The sequence below is a fragment of the Chenopodium album genome, chromosome 12, assembly GCF_948465745.1.
Source record: "Chenopodium album chromosome 12, dcCheAlbu1.1, whole genome shotgun sequence".
NCBI lineage: Eukaryota > Viridiplantae > Streptophyta > Magnoliopsida > Caryophyllales > Amaranthaceae > Chenopodium > Chenopodium album.
The window spans coordinates 50,511,071-50,534,037 of NC_137845.1; the positions used below are offsets into that span (position 1 = coordinate 50,511,071).

General features: G+C 36.7%; 1 protein-coding gene and 1 pseudogene across 2 annotated transcripts; both read right to left on the reverse strand.

Annotated features, from left to right (window-relative positions):
* Nucleotides 1–1,656: 1,656 nt before the first annotated feature.
* On the reverse strand, nt 1,657–6,241 carry LOC145572529 (tyrosine--tRNA ligase, chloroplastic/mitochondrial pseudogene; annotated as a pseudogene). Its single transcript, XR_014096874.1, has 2 exons — nt 6,110–6,241; nt 1,657–3,436 (listed from the first exon to the last, which is right to left on the reverse strand). The product of XR_014096874.1 is annotated as a tyrosine--tRNA ligase, chloroplastic/mitochondrial pseudogene (transcript).
* Nucleotides 6,242–6,432: 191 nt separating this feature from the next.
* On the reverse strand, nt 6,433–15,136 carry LOC145571278 (uncharacterized). Its single transcript, XM_081630342.1, has 4 exons — nt 15,063–15,136; nt 14,488–14,801; nt 6,873–7,034; nt 6,433–6,800 (listed from the first exon to the last, which is right to left on the reverse strand). The coding sequence occupies exons 1-4, from the start codon at nt 15,134–15,136 to the stop codon at nt 6,433–6,435; spliced, it is 918 nt and encodes a 305-aa protein (XP_081486468.1).
* Nucleotides 15,137–22,967: the final 7,831 nt, after the last annotated feature.

The following is a 22,967-nucleotide window of genomic DNA, read 5'->3' on the forward strand; positions in this document are numbered from 1 at the left end:
AATAAGCTTTAATAAATTTAGATACACATCAGATAAGTAAAAATTAAATGAATTATAGATAAATTTAGTAGTCCGGTATTAGTATCCCCTCCTCTCCTTATTTTGTATCATTAAGAAAGGTAAAGCTATGAGTCTATGATTGTTCATTAAGGATGAAACAATTCCAACTGTTAGTGGATAGTCAAACATGTTGCAGATTAGTTAACCAATTATGGGGCTGAATAGCAGATTTAATGGGTGATGTTTGAGGCAGTGTCGACTCTTGAATGATCTTTTTGTAGTCAATAAAATAGCCTTGATGTGTGACATGGGCTAGAATGGTGTTGGCGGTGGCATTAGCAGCTTCATGTTTGTTTTAGCTTCTTGTTTAATGTTATACTACCTCCTTGTTTTATTAATTGACACGTTTTGACTTTACTACTATTTACACACTTCTCTTTAACTATGTTTTGTGATTTATATGTAATGAAAAATATAGTGATGTGAAATATTATTAGAATCGTCATGATATATATTTTTTAAATATAAACATTTTATAATTTATTTATCGAAAATTAAAGATATTAGTGATTGAATTTGTGCATTGGCAAACGTGACTAAAGAATCGTGTCAACTTAAAAGATCCGAAGGAAGTATATACTTCGAATTTTATATAATCATACTAATGTAAGCAAAAAAATGTTAGATTGGATTTGGCATAACTGCTGAAAATCAGTATTAAACGGATAATTAATATGGTGTTTGAAATTAGGACAAATTAGGCAGCCCTAAAACAAACCTCAAGAACTCAACTAACATTATTTTTGCTCCTATGAGATTGGTTGAAACAGGTCTACTTACCCACTTCCCCTTCTCTTTACACATTCTTTTAAACACCTGAACAAGTATTAGTTGCTCCGCTAAGCCAAAATGGATTCTAAATCTAAACACATTTCACACGGTGAGAATGGTATATTAGAATGGGAAATTCAGGAGGATGAAGAGCTATTCGACATCGATTTAGCACTCGTCGACAACGTTCCGCCACCCAATTACTATTGGGAGAACTGCGTACTGTCAACAGGTAACGCACTCCTGGCCAATTGTTTATTGCCTGTAACTCATCTCTCAACCGCAGTACCTGTCAATTCAGGGGAGACTGATCATCATATTCTGTCGGTTTCAGTCTTGAGTTTGCCGGACATGCAGATGCCTGGAAAATCTAAAGAGTTTTCCTCATTACAGCCATAGCAAAGCAAGGACTTGAGCTGGTTTTATACCACTTACATAAATAGGCAAACTGAGTTCTAACTTCTAAGTATATTATTTAGGAACTTCTATCAAGTATCCATAGTACTCATATGTAGTTCTCATGCAGAAATTTAAGATTAGCTTTTAGAATAATTTCATGATTGCGAGTTATGATGTATTACATAAGATTTTTAGATCAGAAATACCTTTCACCCCTTTGGCACTCCAATCTGAAATTTTTTCAGAAAATTATTCTTGCACTTCTTACTTCTATAGTTCTTTACTCTCACAGTCCTGAATCCTTATTACTTTGTATAAGAAAATTGACAAACATTAAGTGACCATCTTACACAGTTACACATACTCGTATAAATTAAACACAAGTGCAAAAAGAACTGACAGAAAGGTTAAACATAGAGTGCAAAATGGCAATCACAAGAAAAAATGCTCATCATTATCTCAACTTGGTGATAAGAATGGATGCCTATGTATTCCACAACGGTCCTCCAAGTTCCTCAACAAACTAATAAAACAAGATGAACGTATACCTGTAACTGAAATTAGAATTCCCTGAAATAGAAGCAATCAAGACACCCTCACAACCATCTTGTTTTTCTTCCCAGCAGATAGCAAGAGAACTTTACCATCCACAATATCATCAGCCTCAATCCTCTTACTCTCACTATCAACTCGGCAGTTATTCAAATAAAGCCCCCCTTGCTTCATCATACGACGCACAGCAGACTTACTTTCAAGCAACCCTGACAAAACCGAGAGATCAACAATAGAAAGATTTAAGATTTCATTGTAAGCTAATGAACAGGAGGGCACATCTTCAGCAATCCCTTCAATTGTCTTCCAATCCAATTTAGTCTCAGCACCAGGCCTCAAAGCCTCAGTTGCCTTAATAGCCTCTTTCAAACCTTCTTCCCCATGGACAAATCGTGTTAGTTCTTCCGCAAGCCTTCTCTGAGCTGAATTTGGCACATATCCTGGTCTCCTCATCTCACTCTCAATTTCTTCTATCTCCTCTATTTCAAGGAAAGTCAATATTCTCAAAAACCTAACCACATCGGAATCAGGAACCGTGAAGAAATATTGATAAAACTTGTAAGGGGACAGCAATGCAGGAGATAACCAAATAGCCCCTTCCTCCGATTTCCCAAATTTTGACCCATCACTCTTCAAAAGAAGAGGAAATGTAAGCCCATATGCTCCTTCTACAGCCAGAATCTTCCTAATCAACTCGGTCCCTGCAGTTATATTCCCCCATTGATCACTACCACCAATTTGGACAGAGATTCCCTCATTCTTGTAAAGATGAAGAAAATCATACCCCTGCAATAACTGGTAACTAAATTCAGTAAAGCTCATCCCTTGCTCCGATTCTAATCTCTTTTTAACACTCTCTTTTGACATCATAACACCAACTCTAGCATACCTCCCCACATTTTTCAGAAAATCAAGGAAACTAACATCCTTCCACCAATCAAAATTATTCAAAATCACAAATTTATCATCACCAAATCTACTCAAAATCTTATTCAAAATAGATTTTATACCTCTAATGTTCTTTTCTAGGGTTACATCATCCAAATCTGGCCTTTCAGTGGACTTCCCTGACGGGTCTCCAACACGGCCAGTGGCACCACCAAGTACAGCAACTGGTTTGTGGCCGCATATCTGGAACCAAGAGAGGACAATTATTCCAATTAAATTCCCCAAATGCAGACTCTCCGCTGTTGGGTCGAAGCCACAGTAGACCTTCAACGGCGGATGATTATCCTTCAAGGAACAAGCAGAGCGGAGATTTTCACTAGTGATTGATTCAATAAGGCCTCTTTGCTCAAGAATATCAACCACATTTCGGCTTAGTTGCCAGTCCTTAGGGGTGATGGCAGTGAGTTCAGGAGATCGGGATGCTAGGGTTTGGACAGGGCGGCCTTTGAGAAGAGAGAATGAGGAATTGGGGGCAAAAGTTGAGATTCCATAAGTGGGGCACAGTGGGAGGAGAGAGAAGCAATGCCGGTAGGAGAGTAAGGATCTTGTAGCAATTGGTACTGTTACAATTGCAGTCATGGATGAATTCTTAGAGATTGTACAGAGAGCAGAAGACAAACAGCAATGTGATTGTTATAAAAAGTCAGAGCCCAAATATAGAGTGAAGCAACTTTCAAAGGACGATAACAATTAACATTTTGGTACCCTGAAGCAAGACAAAAGATTAAATTAAGTTCAGTACAGTTGATTGGAAGAAGCTGGTGCCCCTAGTGCTTTTTATTTATCAAACAATATAAGTAAAATTTTAGCTGAACAAAAAAACACAGTAAAAGAATGGGATAAGAAAGTGGGGTGGGTGGGTATGTGGGTGTTGTTGGGGGGGGGGGGGGGGGGGGGGAGTCTGACAGAAACCAAAAGTTTATGCTTTTGATTCGGATCTCCTTAAATATATGGGCAATATCAAACAACATCACCACATATACTCTGACAGTCTAACTTAAGCAATCCAAACTCCAATCAACTCAAGCAAACTAAAGATGTTTGAAGACTATAATTCAATATCTGAAAGCTGGAAACCCTCAACTTCAGCTTTTCCCAACTTTTAAAAAACACCCTTTCTCATGATACATTTCACATAAGACTTTTAGTATTACTGATTACATTTTCCCTCAAACACACAGCAAAGCAGAAAGAATGCATTCTAAATTGATTCATTACAATTTACAAAGGGAATAAGTGTGTAAACTTTGTTTTGAAAAGTCCCCTATTCCTTCCCAAAATTCGCCACCCTCCTCCCAAGGGCCCCAAAACTATTATCCCTCACAATTGAAACACCCCTTTTAACCAAGTACCCAACCCACCCATTCCCCACCCCACCCCCCTCCCCCGCCTTTTCCTTTTTCTACGCCCTCCTCTATCCCATTCTGTCACGCCTCTCTTCTTCCTTCCCATAGCAAATTCAATTTTAAACAATAAGACCCTGAGATGTAAAACACACTAGTGAAGCAGGGGAAGGTCTCAAAGTTATACAAAATTGGTACTGAACTATGTAGGAATCAACTAGCTCTTATTGGGTATTGGGTACTCAGACTACTCACTGAACCACAAAATATAAAACAAAAGTTGTTTTTGATATGGAGGAAATCATTTTATAGGAAAGGATTTTCCCATTATTCTTTGTTTGGAATGTATAGGGGTGAAATTTCCCTAGGGGTGAAATTATTTGCTTCTAGCAAAGAAGGAACAATCATTTTCCCCAGTATTACTAATTTTTCTTGTTCCTCTCTTCCACAGTACCACCCATTCCCTCCATTTCCACTTTTCCTTTTATATTTAGCTTTTCAATCAAAGAAATAAACAAAGGAAAAGGAATTTCCAGTTTACATTCAGTTCAACAAGTTTTCCATTGAACCAAACACAGCCAAAATTAAAGTATTCTGCAAGTTCTGAATAGTTTCATGAAATTCAAACATGTAAAAGTTTATAAAAAAAAAATCTATAAAAATTGACTGAGCAAATAACACTAGACAATGTCAATTATTATTCCCTGAGTATTAAGACAACAGCCTCCAACATCCAATTGCGATCCTAATACTACTACTTCAAGGAATAGAAAAAACCTCTACCATGATTACCATCTCACATCACTTTTTACCAACTGAATCCAGGTATGAAGTAATTTGGCAAAAGATAACCCCAAAAGTTCTTGTACTTCCATAAACATTTAACACGATCAAAGCAAGAATTCTTAAAAGCAGGGCTACAAAACCCATTTCACTAATTGGACTACAATTCAATGGAGACTTTAGGTCCCTAAGTTAGACAATTTAGTACTCAGAATGAAAATCCTAAGTACCTTAAGAACCATCAAGCAATATTATTATTATTATTATTTCAAAGCTCTAAAAAAGTATGGAATCCTTGGAATCATCTGTGAGGCTCAGTGGACGTTACGCATCAAATTGAACAAAATGATTTGAACTTGTGAGGATAAAAAATCATTGCTATGCCAGGGAGCACCAGTTGATCTCAATTTCAAAGCTCTTAAGTACAGCTAAAATCAACATATCTAGTTGAAGACATAAGTGGGTTTAGATATTCCATAGGTACCCAATTAAAAACTCCACAATAATACATGTTCATAAATATTACAAAATAAAATAAATCATAACAGCTTAATCATTATCAGGTTTCATTTAAAAACCAAAAATTTTATATAGTTAAATATAGAATATTAAATTAAAACCCCGTGATATAGCTTGGATTTATAAACTCCATGGAATAGATCAGCAATCTGCAGTATAATTATAAATGGTTTATAATCCCACATCTAAATTAGCCAACTACCTTAATTATCCTGCCCATTATGATAAAACATTATCAGATCAAAAATAGTTTTGTGCTTAAAATTTGGACATTAATTATATGACTATATGAGTGTTAAATTCCAATTTACTACATGAGTGTTAAATTCCAATTGAAATTTTAATGGGTTGAATCCAATATTTCAACTTCCATTATAATACTCTATAACTAAGATAAGAAAAAACAACAAAAGGGAGCATAAGGGTACGAGGAAGAAGAGGTCTAATTTCATAGTTCAATCCTAACATTAAAGGGTTCTGCAACATAGCAATCAAATTTAATTATAAAATCACATAATTTTTAGAAAGAAAAGGCATATTTGATAAAATTATCAAATTAGGCTCATAACTTTCTACTCTATCAACATAATCGCTCATAACCTTAGTAATTAGAGCCAACAGTTCAAGAATTCGAACATAAATTTACTAAACTGACAATGGAATTAAATTAGATGAAAGATGAACCCTAGATTGTGAAATTGATACGAAGATTACAAAAGGGAACAAGAACTTACCTCAGAAGCTGCTTGAGAACGTGGAGCGCGCTACAATGGAAAACTGAGAGAGAGGAGGAAAACGTTCATAGTATTTTTTTTTTGGGACAATATTTATCCATTGAAGTACTAACCTTTGTCCCTCATTTTTTTTTCCCTTTCGCCTCCTTGTAAAAATATGAATCGAACTTCAGCTTAATTTTAGTTCAGTTTAGTTCAACTCGAATAATTTCAATTCATTTCAATTCAATTCCTAATTTCCTTTTGTCATAAACAATTCATTTCACTTCTATTCAGTTCAGTTCACTTAAGTTCAGACCACTTAAGTAAATTAGAATAAGCCCTTAATCTATAAGAGATAATAAACGAGCCGTCATGGATCGGAAATCATTTAAAACACTCGTGGGGATTCGATAGACTCCCATCAAGTAAGTACGAATAGCTTGAATTACCGACCTGATGAGAATTTCCTTTCCGACCCTCGAATGAAGCTTCTCCTTCTGACCTTGCATCTTTTTCCACAATCGATCCTTCAAAGCATTAAAAATGACTCGTTTAGACCTACCAATGATAGTAGGAATTCCCAAATATTTCTCATGCTTATCAACCTTCTTCATCTCCAAAAGTCCGATCAACTCCTCTTGCTTCAACACACACACATCTTTGCTAAAATAGACCTCTAATTTCTCATAATTATTTTTTTGTCCGGAAGCTGATTCATATAAGTTCAGAATTTCAACGATCTTTTAGCGTTCCTGTAGGTTGGCTCTTGCAAAAAGCAAACTGTCATCTGTAAAAAGAAGAAGTGATACAACATGGCCACTTCTACTTGCTTTAGCCCCATGAAGAACACTATTAGAAACCGCCTTTCGAATAAGACCCGAAAAGGCGTTGGCCACCAGAATTGAGAGATAAGGAGACAACGGATCCCCCCTGTCTAAGGCCCCTTGAAGGAGTTACAGAGCCACATGGAAAACCATTAATAATAGAAGAGTAAGAAACAATAGTAACACACTCCATGACCAGATTAACCTAAGACTCAGCAAACCCAAATTTCATAAGTAGGTCCCTTATAAACGACGATTCAATCAACTCTATCAAATTAATGCATAGTATGAAAAACCTCTAAGGTAATTTGTAATACCCCATATTTTTATACGTATTTTATTTTAAATAAGTATTTTATGAAGTATTTAAATAATTCGAAATGAATTATTTATGTCACTTTAATTGTTTGTTTTAGTAAGTTTGGAAATATTTTATAAAAGGAAAATTTTATTTAATTATGTATTTTAGTAAGTTGGGAATATTTTAGGAAAGTTTTATAAAAGGAAAATTTTATAAAAGTTAAGTTTTATTAGGAAAGGGATTAGTAAGGATAGAAAGGGAATTCAAGGATAGGAGAGTTTCTAGAGAAAAGGGGTATAAATATTCAACACATGGGCAAATTAAACTTTGTCCAGAGTGGATACCCAAGGTAAATTTTCTCTCCATTCTCTCTTATTTTCCTTTTTCTTTCTTTCTTTTTTTTCCCCTTCCCCTTTTTACACGGACCACCGCCGGCCACCACCACGCCCATTGGTGGGCCGCCGCACCACCAGCAGTCGTCGGCAGTAGCAGCGGCGTCACCAGCAGCGCGGCAGCAGCCGGCTGTGGTGCCGTGGCTGCTGTCCGGCGCACCAAATTCGAAAAAAAATTTTATTATTTTTATTCTTTTGCTTTGATTCTTCAATCTAATTATGATTATGGGTTTTGTGATGATTTTATGATGTTTGATTATAAGTATGATGCAAATTAATTTTCAGATTTTGATTTTAATTAAAAGGCCTCAAATTTGAAACCCTAGATTTGTAAATAATTGATTATTGAAGGAATATGATTTAGGGTGGTTTAAATCTTTAATTTGAGGGTTATAAAGCATATTTACAGCAAGTTTTAATGAATTAATATTGCTGGAAATTTTATTAGTAAGCTAAAAATTAAGTTTCTTGAAGGAAATTTTGACTACCCATTAATTGGGATTAAAGTAAGGGGTTTTAAATTAATTTTCAGCTAGTTTTAATTAAATTATGGGTGATGTAATAAGAGTATATATTGCTAGAAATTTGTGTGGAGTAGATTTTAATGCCATGTTATAATTTTGGACTGAAGGAGACTTCCAAGTGAGTGATTTCTTTTAGTCGTGGCGATTTTAAGATCGAATTCAAGGTCCGTTCGCGTACTTGGTATTTATTTGGTGATGTAGGAACATGCTAGGCTTTGAATAATTGATTCCAAATAGTATCATGTTAGATTTTGATTGGAATTTATTATTTGGTTGATGTTGGTGATTGAATTATGAAGCGTGGATTATTTGTGATGGATTAGTGATTGAAAATAATTTTTTTGGCATGTTGTATATGAACCACACTTTTATTATTGGCATGATAGAGAGCACGTTTAATTAAACTAAATGTTTAATTTGGTTTTGAATACTAAAAAGGAATTTTATTATGGTTCATATAATTTTTATTGATGTTATAAGCATGAGAAAAGTGCTAATTAAGTGTCTGTACACGAGGAATAAATTATATATCGGTGCCTTAGTGCACATAAGGTGTTTTTAATCACCGAGGGATAGGAATTTTGGCGCATTATGCGTTTAAGATGTCTTTGACACCAAGGTATATTTAAAAAGGGTTCAACGTTAAATATTATGTGGTCACTAATTATTCAAGAATTAAATTGGAATGTTTAATTATTTGAATAATTATAATGTTTGATTGTGTTATGGTTTGAAAGTCATCACCAAGTTTAATAATATGTAAATAACCTAAAGTGAAAGAGATTACGCACCAAAACTCTTGGGACGTATATACCTTGAATATGAACATATGAGGGGAATTATGGGGTTTTATATTTAACCATAACTTCTACTGGGAGTATAGGACGTTGTATTTTCCTTTTATTATTATGCGCAGGAGTTACGCCACTTACGAGTGATTCTTTTATACTGGCACGGTTAGCTCCCGTGTTAGTACCCCTTTATTGGGCAGGTTAGGGGGGAAACCCGTTCAATGCGTAATCAATACTAAATGAATCAATTAGTTATTTAATTGAGGGTCATGTTTTATGTTGTAATAGGGGAGAGCATGGGACGGATACCCGTTCCGATAACGTTATCGGTTCGGGTACCCGATAACCAATAAGGACAAAACCAATAACTGAAACCGATCCGATAAGGAACGGGTACCTGTAAATTCGGATACCCGAAAATACAGGTACCCGAACCAATAAGCTGTTTTTTTTTTGGTCTTTTAAAACCTGCTTTCAATTCTTTAAACCAAATATCTGTTTAGTAGCTTTTTGTTTTTACTTCCTTTCATTTTATAAAAATAGAAACACTAACCTTATAAAATTAATAATAAATTAAAAATGTATGACGATAACTAAAATAAGTCCATAATTTTTTTTTTTTAAAAAAAAAATACAACCTGATACAAATCATACTACCTGATAATTTAAAAAAGGTTCAATCATACAATACATAAAAAACAAAGTTCCTCAACCAAATAAAATCTAACAATTGTCTATTACAATCCATAATTAAACAATCAGTCCATGAATAAAGTAGCAAATTAGAATTGATTAAAGCCCTTAGAAATGACCCCTAAAACCTTAACCGAACAATTACTATCACAAAAAAGTAACAGCACGTAAACCGAGATATTTTTTACACGCATATGAGACATTTGCGTTATTTTTTTTGCTAATTTGAGGTTAATTTGGATCATTATGGACTAACATGACTCCCAAAACTTTAATCGAACAATTTTCGACACGCAAATCAAAACATTAAATGTTTAAAAGGGGTATTATAGTCTTTTCCTTAATTAGTTTAACTTAGTGAAATAGTTTTTAACGGTTTTAGTCATGGTTGTGAAAAAGACCAAACCACGAGTGTACCGATGGGAAGGCAAAAATTTAAGAGTGTATCAATGGGAAAAGTCAAAACCACGGGTGTACCAATGGGAATTTCCCAAAAACATAATACAGAAAACGTTTTCTTGACATCAATCACAATCATCCTTCTATCCTTCATGCTTGCTGCTGCCCCTAATAATCATCAACAAAGAGGGATTGTTCCTCACCAAGCGGTAACATTTCTTCGAAAAAAAAATGTAAGGAATAATTAACAGGAAGATAATCAAATAAAAAAAAAAAGAGAAAATATTTAAATGTTACCTGATTCAATTTTTTTCATATCTTCAAGTCTCTCCTCAAGTATAAGTTCTGAATAATCAAAATTAAACTAACAATTCCTAAAACATTATCAAAGCCAACAAATTACAGAAACTAGTACTCTAGACCTCTAGTAACACACAATCAGTTATCACAGATCACATAAATCAAGTTATTTACCCCAAATTAAGTATCAAATTCAAGCAAAAATATATACAGTAGATCCAAAAATATCAAATCAGGGTAAAATTTAAGTATTCAACTTTCGGCATGAATAAACTGATTAAGTATAACTATATAAAAAAATTGAAAATAAGACTAGTATTGATAAAAAAAGAACCTGGAATTCGGAAATTATTCTCCAATTTAGAAGAAGATACTAGAATCCCAAAGGAGTAGTGTCGGTCAGCCTGCCGTCAACTAGGAAGACACTAGCGAACACTTGCTCGGAGCCTTGGAGAATGGAGATAGCCACAGAAGAAGGGAGGAGGAGGAAAGAGAAAGTGGGATGGAGGCTGAGTGAGAAATGAGAAAAGAGTGAAAGAGAATTAGGGTTTTTTTTTTTTTTTTTTAATTTTTTGTCAGCTTTCTTCTTTTTTTTTTTTTTTTTTTTTTTCAAATTAGCATTTTAAAATTATCGGGTAATTCGGGTACTCGAAACTGTCTTAACGGGTATTCGATACCCGACCCATTAATTTCTTATCTGTTTGGGTACCCGTCCCGAATTCTTAAAACGGTTCGGGTACCCAATTATTCGGAACGGGTACGGTTTGGGTTTTTGGTTTTCTGGATTTTTTAGCTCAGCTCTATGTTGTATGCTTGTAAACAGGTGCAACAATGTAAGTTGTGTGTTGATAGGTGAAATCATGTTAGTGTGTTTAATTACGCTTATGTACTCAACATTGCTGATTGTGTGTTTGTATGTTTGTTTGGCCTTGTCTTTACCTTGGCCCTATGATGACCCATTTTTAATGGAGAGTAGTGGAAACAAGTTGAGAGAAGCTTTTTGTAATACCTCGTATTTTTATACGTATTTTATTTAAAATAAGTATTTTGAGAAGTATTTAATTGAATTGAAATGTCTTATTTAAAGTATTTTAGTTATTTATTTTAATAAGTTGGAAATATTTTATAAAAGGAAATTTTATTTAATTAATTATTTTAATTAAGTTGGGGTTTAATTTAGGAAAGTTAATTTTAGTAAAGTTTTATTAGGGATGGGATTAGGAAAATTAAAAAAGGAAAGGTTAGGGAGAAGGGTCTTAGAGAAGGGGTATAAATATCCCACATATGAGGCAAATCAAACTTTGCCTAGAGTGGAGAAAACCCAAGGTAAACTTCTCTCTCCTTTTTCCTTATTTTCTTTCTTTTTTTTCTTTCTCCTTTTTTTCCCCTTCCTCTTCTTTTTTTTCGGCTACCCACCACCACCACCACTGTCAGCCACCGGCAGCAGGTGGCTGCCGCCGCCGGCAGCAGGTGGCCACCGGCGCTGGCAGCCGGCGTGGTGGTTGCCGTTGCCTCCTTCCTCCCTCTTTTTCGAATAAAAAAAAATTTAATCTTTGTTTCAAAAACCAATTTAATCCTATATCTAAATATTAATTATGGGTTTTGTGATTTGATTTTTGAGGTTTGATTATAAGCATTATGTTAATTAATTTTCAGATTATATTTTTAATTAAAAAGCCCAAATTTTTGAAATCCTGGGTTCTTGATTTATAAATTATTGAAGGATTATGATATATAATGGTGTAAACCTTTGATTAAAGTGTTTTAAGACTAAATTACAGCAAGATTTAATTAAAATATAGTGCTGGAATTTTTGGTAAAGCATTAAAAATCAAGTTTCTTTAAGGAATTTTAATTACCCATTAATTGGGATTGAATTATGTAGTTTTAAATATATTTCAGCTTATTTTAAATAAATTATGAGGGGTTTTATAAGAGTATATATTGCTGAAAATTTGTGTAAAGTGGGTTTTAATATTCTTTTATGATTTTAAATTGTAGAAGACTTTGAAGTGAGTGATTTCTATTAATTGTGGCGATATTAAGATCGTATTCAAGGTACGTTCGCGTACTTAGCATAATTATGTTGATATAATAGCATACTAAATGTGTTTGATTGATTACAAGTAATATCATGCTAGGTTTGGATTGGAAATTATGATTTGGGTGTCATTGGTGATTGGATTATGAAGCATGATTTATTTGTGATGGATTATTGAATAGAAGATAATAGCTTAGAATATTATTTATGAACCACATATTTATTTATGGCATGATAGAGAGCATGTTTAATTAAACTAAATGTTTAATTTGGTTTGGAATATTGAAAAGGAATTTTATTATGGTTCATATAATTTTCATTGATGCTATAAGCATGAGGAAAGAGCTATATAGGTGTCCATGTACACGAGGAATAAATTGTATGTTGGTGCCTTAGTGCACTTAAGGTGTTTTAACACCGAAGGATAGGATTTGTGGCGCTTTATGCGTTTAAGGTGTCATTGGCACCGAGGTAGAATTAAAAAGGGTTCAACATTAAATATTATGTGGTCACTAATTATTCAAGAATTAAATTGATATATTTGATTGTTTGAATAATTATTGTTGATTGAATGATTATGGTTTGAGAGTCATTACCAAGTTTAATAATCGATAAATAACGTAAAGTGAAAGAGATTGCGCACCAAAACTTTTGGAAAGTATATACCTTGAGTATGAACATATGGGGGGAGTTATGTGACTTTATATTTGATCATAACTTCTAATGGAGTACAGGACGCTGTATATTCCTTTTATTATTATTATTATTATTATTATTATTATTATTATTATTATTATTATTATTATTATTATTATTATTATTATTATTATTATTATTATTATTATTATTATGCGCTGGAATTCCGCCACCTATATGTGGTTTTGATGTTGGCACGGTTAGCTCTCATGTCAGTAACCTCAATTTATTTGGGGGAGGTTAGTAGGAAACCCGTTCGATGCGTAATCAACGCTAAATAAATTATTTAGTGTCTAGTGAGAAATTTTATTGAATGTGGTATGCTTGAAAAACAGGTGCAACAAGGTAAGTAGTGTGTTAATAGAGAATTGTATGCTAGTGTATTAATTGCGCTTATGTACTCAGCTTTGCTGATTGTGTGTTTTGTGTGTTTGTTGGCCTTGTCTTTATCTTGGCCCTATGATGACCCATTTTTAATGGAGAGTAGTGGAAATAGGTAGAGATAGGCTTTTCAGGTGATGAAGCATTTTCATGAATGGGCATGAGTGAAGAGTGCATTATGCTAGTTTCCATAAGCATATGATGTGTTTATCGCTTTAATTATTTATGATAATATTATTACGCGTGACTAACGAAAAGGTTTTGAATTTGGTTTGGTTTTAATAAGGGCCTAAAATGGTTCCAAGTTGTAGGTTGATTTTATTTTACTTCATTTGACTTTGGTTTGACTTTACTTTCGTTGATTGACTTTTCAAGTTGACTTGTTTTGAAAGGTTTTGAAATTAGTCTTCCGCTGTGTGTCTTTGATAGTTGCCTTAGCCGTTCTCACGGTGGCGGTAATGTCTTAGATATTCCTATTTAAAGTTTTAAACAGGGAAAAACAAGTATTTTAAAAGAAAGGAATTTCTAGGGTGTTACACTTTTCAGGTGATTAAACATATCCATGATGGGCATGAGTGAAGAGCGAATCATGGTAGTTTCCATAAGTTTATGATGTGTTTATTGCTTCAATTATTTTATGTGAGACTAACGCAAAGGTTTTGAGTTGGTTCGGTTTTGTTAAGGGCCTACAATGGTTCCAAGTTGTAGATTGACTTTGCTTTACTTTATTTGACTTTACTTTCATTTGATTGACTTTTTAAGTTGAATTATTTTGAATGTTTTTAAAGATAGTCTTCCGCTGTGTGTCTTTGATAGTTGTCTTAGCTGTTTTCACGGTGGCGGTAATGTCTTAGGTTTTCCTATTTTAAATTTTAAAAAGAGCAAAACAGGTATTTTAAAATAAAGGAATTTCTAGGGTGTTACATAATTAATACATTATCAGTGATCAATCTGCCCGGCACAAATGCACTCTGATTTTCCAAGATCAAATCAGGAAGAATATTTTAAAGACGCATAACAATTGCCTTAGACGCTAGTTTATATAGCACATTACATACAGAAATATGGCGGAACTCAGAAATAAGTTTCAGATCATCAACTTTAGGGATCAAAGAAACATTGGTCCTATTAATACTACTCAGAGATCTATGACCATGCAAAATATTATAAACAAACTCAGAAATATCATCACCAATTACATGCCAAAATTTTTGATAAAAAATTGCATGCATACCATCCATTCCTAGAGCTTTGCACGAATGGATCTGAGAGAGGACCGCAAAGATTTCCTCCTTTGTGAAAGGACGAAGGAGTTCATCATTAATTTCAGAAGAAATAGCCGGATCAATTGCATTGAGAACCATCTCCCTGGCACAGTAAGAGAGGGAGTCTGAAGTAAACATGCCATTGAAAAAATCCACCACGATGTCTTCCACCCGCTCTTCTTCCTCTTGTCACACTCCCCTACCATCATATAGACCACTGATCGTATTTTTCTTTTTCTCTGAGAGGCCTTATGATGAAAATATGATGTATTTATGTCCCCGTCTTTTATCTCCAAAAATCTAGAGCGAATAAACCAATAGGCTTCCTGTTTAATCGTGGAGATCATCAAGCAGTTTCTCTAACCTCATGCACTCAGCCACACTATCCTCCGTAACATCCCACTCTTGAGCTGAACGAAGGAGTTTTTTTAGCAACATTTATCTTTTTTCCCAGGCCATCGAACTTGCCTCGTCCCCAACACGAAAGTGAGTTCACCATGAGGCCAAGCCTATCACTTACGTTCACCCTAGAAAAGCTAGCCCAATTCTCGCGCATAACCCTCTCACAATCAGGGTCCAAGAGCCAGTCGGTCTCAAACTTCCGCTGGTTTTTGGCGGGGCCATTCGGATAGCAGGAGGAAAGTCCACTAGGTTAATTAGAATGCATTGTGTACCCCCAAGTGCCTTGGGGGTATGGGTTTTTAAGAATATGAATATTTTCGACATTGCACTCCTCGGTATGCAAGCTTGGCGATTGCTTAAGCATCCTGACTTGCTCCTAAGTAGAGTAATGGCTGCTAAATATTTTCCACAGACCGAGTTTTTGAACTCGTCATTGGGCTTGCTGGCAGCTATTCATGGTCAAGTATTTGGTCCTCGAAGGCCCTATTGAAGGAGGGTCTACTTTGGAGAGTTGGTGATGGTGCCCGTATTAATATATGGGACGAAGTCTGGGTTGTAGATTGACAGGGTTAAGTCGTATCCCCTAATCAAAAGTAATACCTAAGTCCTCTAACTAAAGTAGATAGGGAAGTAGGGTCGAATCCACAGGAAAACTGGTCTTTCTACTCCTAATTAAATATTATAATCTAAATTATTAAGGCAACCAAATTGTTGTTTTTAATATGAAATTATACTACGAGGATTAAGTTTAGGGAGAAAGTCGATAATAAGAAGGCCTAGGGTCATAGGTTCACCAATAATTAATACTCCGGGATAAAACATAACAATCAATAATTAACATTGCACAAATAACATGATTAACAGGCTCTCACAATTTATTAATCAACATAGATCTAACAGGCTCTCGCAATTTACTAGATCTAAGTTCCTATTGAAAATAGCCTTTAATATCAAATTAACATCTGCTCGATTCATCAATTCAATATTGCTAAACATTCACAATCAAATTACATCTGCTCGATTCATAATCTAATTGCAAAGAATTAAAACAATTCAATAAGAAATTATCATGCAATATCAATAATCAACAATAATAAATTATCTCCTCATATTAATTATGGATCCCCCTAAACCCTAGAATTAAACTACTCAGACATAACTAAAACTAAACAAAACATAATAATTAAACAAGACATGAAGGAATTGAATGAATAAAATACTGAGATTAATTAAGAGAGAAATCGTACCAAGACGGCGGAATTACAATTGAGTTAAGGAACAAGAGAGAATAAAAGTCTAGAGAGAGAAAGTCTAAGTAGTGAGAGAGAGAGAGAACAAAAACTAGAATAAGAGAGATGAAAAAGAAGTATTAATCTTGCCTAATAAAATTACATTAATACTAAGCGAGCTTATTCGCTAAACTTAAACTAAATCGGAAAACAATCCTCCTAAAGAACTACACGCGCCCGGTCGGGCAGTGGCTCGCCCGACCGGGCCCGCCTTTTCTTCCTCAAGAGCTTTCCCGCGCCCGGTCGGGCAATGGCTCGCCTGACCGGGCCCGCCTAGTTTCCCTCACGAGTTATCTCGCGCCCGGCCGGGCGCATCTCCGGGCGCGGCTGTTCTTCAAAGCCTCGGTTTGCCCCGCCCGTCCGGGCGCGCCTTCGGGCGGAGCTCTTGGTCCGGGCAGCTTCCACTTGGGCTACCAAATGAACCTCGATGGGGCCTCTTATCCTCGGCCCAATCCGAGTTTCCTCCTTGGATCTTCATACTTGAGCCCTTAATCACCGATTTGATACCTCCAATCGGTCTTGGGCTAACGAACTGGGTCGCGGTCTTCCAACACTTGTAGATGCTTCCTCAAAAAACCCGGGAAAATGCTCCAAGTACGCAAATTCCTACAAAACTCAAGCAAAACTACCAAAGCACTGGAAAACACAAATTAGTAATAAAAGTGGCTCGTAGGAGCCAAAAACACTACTAATTACGACCAAGGGACGGGGATAAATATATATATATAAAATGAACACATCAAACTCCCCCAAGCCAAACCTTTGCTTGTCCCTAAGCAAAGAGCTCCTCAATGAACAATGAAACATGCCTCACCCCAATATAAAAATCAAGCACAAACGATTCATGGCAAATCAAGTGAACATGCTTCAAAATCAACCAATCCTATCCATCTAATTACCCTTCCTCCCCAACAATTGTCAAGTAGAGCAAACCACAAGAGCATATAGAATTCAAGACTAGTGCTCACACACTCAACTCTCATTTATGTGGCGAGTAAAAGATGTACTCGATCGCTCTCCATCCAACCCCTTTAATGTGAACAATGCCCTCTCAAACTCACAACACTCGTGTGTTTAAAAAGACATACACTCAACCTAATAGTCGACTCAGAATATGTCAAGTCATAACTTGCATTGATAAACAACACTTTCACATTTACACAACTCTATGCACAAGGTCAAAAGGTCTTTTAAAGCTTGTAATGTAGGGCTAGGGAAAAGGGTAGGATAAATTTGGGAATATGTGCGAGAAAAGCCTTGCTAAAAGGGAGCCATATCCTAATAAACCCATGACCAAATATAATGATCATACACATCTCCAACAAAACTAAATCCAACACAAATCCACCAAATATACTCCAATCATAAAAATCAAACCTAATACTTACAAAATTCACTCCCAAAAATATGATAATATAAACTAGAGTGAATAAACAAACTCTGAACTCAAAACTCAAATATTTTCATTGAAACTCAACTTTTTCTCTTTTCTTTTGATAAACCTTCACTTAGACAAATTGAACATCAAACTTTTTTTCTTTTTGGCTCTTTTCTTTCATTTTTTTCTTTTTTTTTCTAGAAGTTCACTTTCTTTTTTTTTATATTTTCTCACTTTTTTTTTCTTTGAACTTCTCTTTTTTTTCCATCACACTTTTATTTTTCAAATATATACACAATAAAACTCATCAAAACAAAAATATGATCAAGAACAAATAACTTCTCAAACCCACCCAAATTGTGCAAATGAAGTGCACACTACAAACTCCCTCACCTCACTCACTAATAGCTCCCCCAAGCCAAGCTTGGGACTAGTAACCAATGGGGCAAACATGGCTTGTAATGTGGCTATAAACAATAAAAAAGTCAAGGCAACAACATGGGTAGCAAGAAGGGAACAAATGTATCTAAATAAATCTGAAGGCTACCTAAAGAACAAATGCCTTCGTCCTCCTCATGTGCATAATAGTGAGTTATGAAACACTACTCATCGTTGCAAATCAATACTCAAATTCATTGACATACCAGGAACTAATCACACATTCCTAACCAAATCAACTAGTCAAGCACTATATTCACAAGTAGCTGGACAAAATTGACGCAAGTTTAGGAATCCAGGTAATTAAACTTCAAATCATGATCAACAAATCCACAATGCTCAAAATCAAATACCAAGAATCAAAACAATTTTCTCAAGTATGGGGCACAGGGAAGCATGATTTACAGTTCATTGGTTCGTTTTTTTTTTTTATTTTTTTGTTTTTTTTTTCAATTTTTTTTGTATTTTTCATATAGGGAAAGCAATAAACTAATCTAAAAAGTAATAAATCTAAACTAACAAAAACACACCAAAAATAAACAAAATAAAGAAAAAGGAAGAAGAAATAAATACCAAATCCAAAAATCTCCCCCAAGCCAAGATTAGACAATGTCCTCATTGGCTCGAAGCTAGCCCAGCTGGCTACTCATCCTCATCCTCATCCTCATCCTCGTCCATCCGTGTGGACCCACCTGCTCCACCACTGGAACCTGCACCATCTGCACCAAAGGAGCTACCACCAAAATAGTTAGCATGAAAAGTCCCCCCCGGCGGTCCCCCAAAAGGTATGTCTTGGTCGTACCCATGGAACGAAGAATAGTCTGTGTAAATACCATGGGCAGTGGGATCTCTATCGTATCCCTGAGGTGGGGGCTGGAATCAGTCTGGATAAACAGCATCGTCGGGAATGTTACCCCGACGAGCATAATCATCATAAATGGGGTAGAGTCCCCTACCCTGGTTCCTCTCTAGGTAGCCTAGCCTATGGTCGACAGAACCAATCATCTGTCTAAACTCGGTCTGGTTTTGCTCTATGCGACCTATGGCCTGGCCAATACTCTGCAAGTCCCAAACTGGGTCAGAGTCACCATGAGGGACGGAATAGGACTGTCGGGGTGGTGAAGGTGGCTGTGGGATAGGCTCAACTACTGGTTGTGGCTGGGCCTGTGCCTGCTGTGGATCCTGGCCCCTAGCATGGGCAACTAACAGGGCATAAGTGTAAGACTCTTGCCCTGGGGGAAAGGCGGTCAGGTCAGGGTTGGGCAAAGGAAAGATGGGTAGGGGTTGTTCAGTCCCTGTCCTAATGCACCAATGGGTGACCTGGCTCCCGTCTACCCTCAACCACCCCAGCTCCTCAAGGTACCTAGAGGTAATGTAGGTGTCGGATCCCATGTTAGTCATGCGGTGGGGTCCACTCTCTACAAAGCCGGCCTTCTTGATGGCTATCCTAGTGATAATGCCACCAAGACGGATGGGGGTAGTGGTCTGGTTGCTGGCCGTAGCGTGCCTACCTAGGTGGTGGATGATATACCGGTACCGGGCTATGTTCAATTTCCCGTACCCAAACATATAATGGCCAATTACAGCTAATTCATTGGTCTGACAGTTGTGGGGTTCATACCTACCTAGGAAACAGACACCGGCAAATCTTTGCCACATTTTAGGGACGGGGTGGTGGATAGGCCTAGCACTAGCATGTTGTGCAGAAACATGAGGAATACCAGTCAAAGCAAAATAAACATCATCCATTTTAAACTCAGCATTCCATTGCCTATCTAAATCAGGTTCTAGTTCAAATAATTTACAGAATTCCACAAAAGAAAGAGTGATGTTTCTATTATTAAGCCTAAAAATTAATTTTGGTCAACTTTTATGACTTTGAATAACAAGAGAAGACAAGAATTCACAGGTTAATTCACGGTATGTCGAATAATGCATATCTACAAATTTACGCATACCAATATCATTCAAAAATCTTCTAACAAAGCCATAAATACCTAAAGCTTCTAAAGTGGGACGGTGTAACCACCGTGAAGGGATTACCTCGCGTCCGTAGAGTACCTCAAGCTTTTCTCGTTGCTCCGGTGTTGCGATCTTGATCGTTGGCCACTGAGCAAGTTGAAGGGTCGGGTCATATTGTTGAGATGACCCGCTTGAACTACCCCCGAGCAAGTTTCTGCCCCTCTTTGCCGCCATCGGAAGTGGTTATCAAAAATTAATTTTTGTGGAAAATAAAAATTTTTGATATAGGAATGTAGAGGATGAAGAGGGGAGTATAAATATGTAAAAAGTTTTGAATTTGGGTGAGAAATGGAGGAGAGATCTTAGAGAGAAGTTAGAGAGTTTAAGGCTTTCTAGAGAGAGAAAGAATGGCGGAAATAGGAGAAAGAAGGAAGAAAGAAAGAAAAGAAGAGGAAGAAAGAAGAAGAAGGGGACGGCCTCCCTTCGCGCCCGGCCGGGCGGGTTGTGGCCCGGTCGGGCGATCTATTTGCCTTTCGTATGTGTTGCTCGCGCCCGGTCGGGCGCCACACCGCCCGATCGGGCGATCGTCATTCTTTTTGGGATCGTCTTCTCGCGCCCGGCCGGGCGTCTCACCGCCCGGTCGGGCCATTTTCTTTCAAATTTGATCTCCTTCTCGCGCCCGATCGGGCATCTCACCGCCCGGTCGGGCCTTTGTAAACTCCGTACACGTCAACTCTCGCGCCCGGTCGGGCGAAGCTCCGCCCAGTCGGGCCCGAGAACAAGTTTAGACGTTCAACTTCCTTCAAATTTTGGCTAACTCTTTTCCTCTAATCTGTACCAAAAACTCATAAGACTCATTAAATTCCCTCCTCTCACCTCTCATAAGAAAAAGAAGAAAAACAAAAATAAAAGCAAGTAAAATACGGGTTGCCTCCCGCAAAGCGCTGGTTTATCTAGGTCCCGCACGACCTTCTTACCATCTTTGAGCTCATTTTGGAAGTGGAGTTAGGAGAGTCTCCTCCACATCTCTAATGGTAGCACCTTCATGATACACTTTCAACCTTTGGCCATTTACCTTGAACTCCTCACCCTTGTCATTCGCCAACTCCACTGAACCAAATTTGTTCACCTTTGTGACAGTGAAGGGACCAGACCACCTAGATTTCAACTTTCCTGGAAAAATCTTCAATCTAGAGTTAAAGAGAAGAACCTTATCACCCGGTGCAAACTCTTTTGGTAGGATCCTCTTGTCATGCCACTTCTTGGTCTTCTCCTTGTAGAAATAAAAATAAAACCGTTTCCCCGGCAACGGCGCCAAATTTTGACAGGGTTAAGTCGTATCCCCTAATCAAAAGTAATACCTAAGTCCTCTAACTAAAGTAGATAGGGAAGTAGGGTCGAATCCACAGGGAAACTGGTCTTTCTACTCCTAATTAAATATTATAATCTAAATTATTAAGGTAACCAAATTGTTGTTTTTAATATGAAATTATACTACGAGGATTAAGTTTAGGGAGAAAGTCGATAATAAGAAGGCCTAGGGTCATAGATTCACCAATAATTAATACTCCGGGATAAAACATAACAATCAATAATTAACATTGCACAAATAACATGATTAACAGGCTCTCGCAATTTATTAATCAACATAGATCTAACAGGCTCTCGCAATTTACTAGATCTAAGTTCCTATTGAAAATAACCTTTAATATCAAATTAACATCTGCTCGATTCATCAATTCAATATTGCTAAACATTCACAATCAAATTACATCTGCTCGATTCATAATCTAATTGCAAAGAATTAAAACAATTCAATAAGAAATTATCATGCAATATCAATAATCAACAATAATAAATTATCTCCTCATATTAATTATGGATCCCCCTAAACCCTAGAATTAAACTACTCAGACATAACTAAAACTAAACAAAACATAATAATTAAACAAGACATGAAGGAATTGAATGAATAAAATACTGAGATTAATTAAGAGAGAAAACGTACCAAGACGGCGGAATTACAATTGAGTTAAGGAACAAGAGAGAATAAAAGTCTAGAGAGAGAAAGTCTAAGTAGTGAGAGAGAGAGAGAACAAAAACTAGAATAAGAGAGATGAAAAAGAAGTATTAATCTTGCCTAATAAAATTACATTAATACTAAGCAAGCTTATTCGCTAAACCAAAACTAAATCGGAAAACAATCCTCCTAAAGAACTACACGCGCCCGGTCGGGCAGTGGCTCGCCCGACCGGGCCCGCCTTTTCTTCCTCAAGAGCTTTCCCGCGCCCGGTCGGGCAATGGCTCGCCTGACCGGGCCCGCCTAGTTTCCCTCATGAGTTATCTCGCGCCCGGCCGGGCGCGTCTCCGGGCGCGGCTGTTCTTCAAAGCCTCGGTTTGCCTCGCCCGGCCGGGCGCGCCTTCGGGCGGAGCTCTTGGTCCGGGCAGCTTCCACTTGGGCTACCAAATGAACCTCGATGGGGCCTCTTATCCTCGGCCCAATCCGAGTTTCCTCCTTGGATCTTCATACTTGAGCCCTTAATCACCGATTTGATACCTCCAATCGGTCTTGGGCTAACGAACTGGGTCGCGGTCTTCCAACACTTGTAGATGCTTCCTCAAAAAACCAGGGAAAATGCTCCAAGTACGCAAATTCCTACAAAACTCAAGCAAAACTACCAAAGCACTGGAAAACACAAATTAGTAATAAAAGTGGCTCGTAGGAGCCAAAAACACTACTAATTACGACCAAGGGACGGGGATAAATATATATATAAAATGAACACATCACAGATGATCA

Excerpts from the sequence above, each read along its gene's own strand:
- LOC145571278 (XM_081630342.1), bottom strand. The coding sequence starts at position 15,136 with ATGTTGCTAAAAAAACTCCTTCGTTCAGCTCAAGAGTGGGATGTTACG. Across the intron at positions 7,035-14,487 it reads GTTCCGCCATATTTCTGTAT|GGGCCTTAGACAGGGGGGAT; the intron begins GTAATGTGCTAT and ends AACTCCTTCAAG. Across the intron at positions 6,801-6,872 it reads TCTTCTTTTTACAGATGACA|CTTCCGGACAAAAAAATAAT; the intron begins GTTTGCTTTTTG and ends TATATGAATCAG.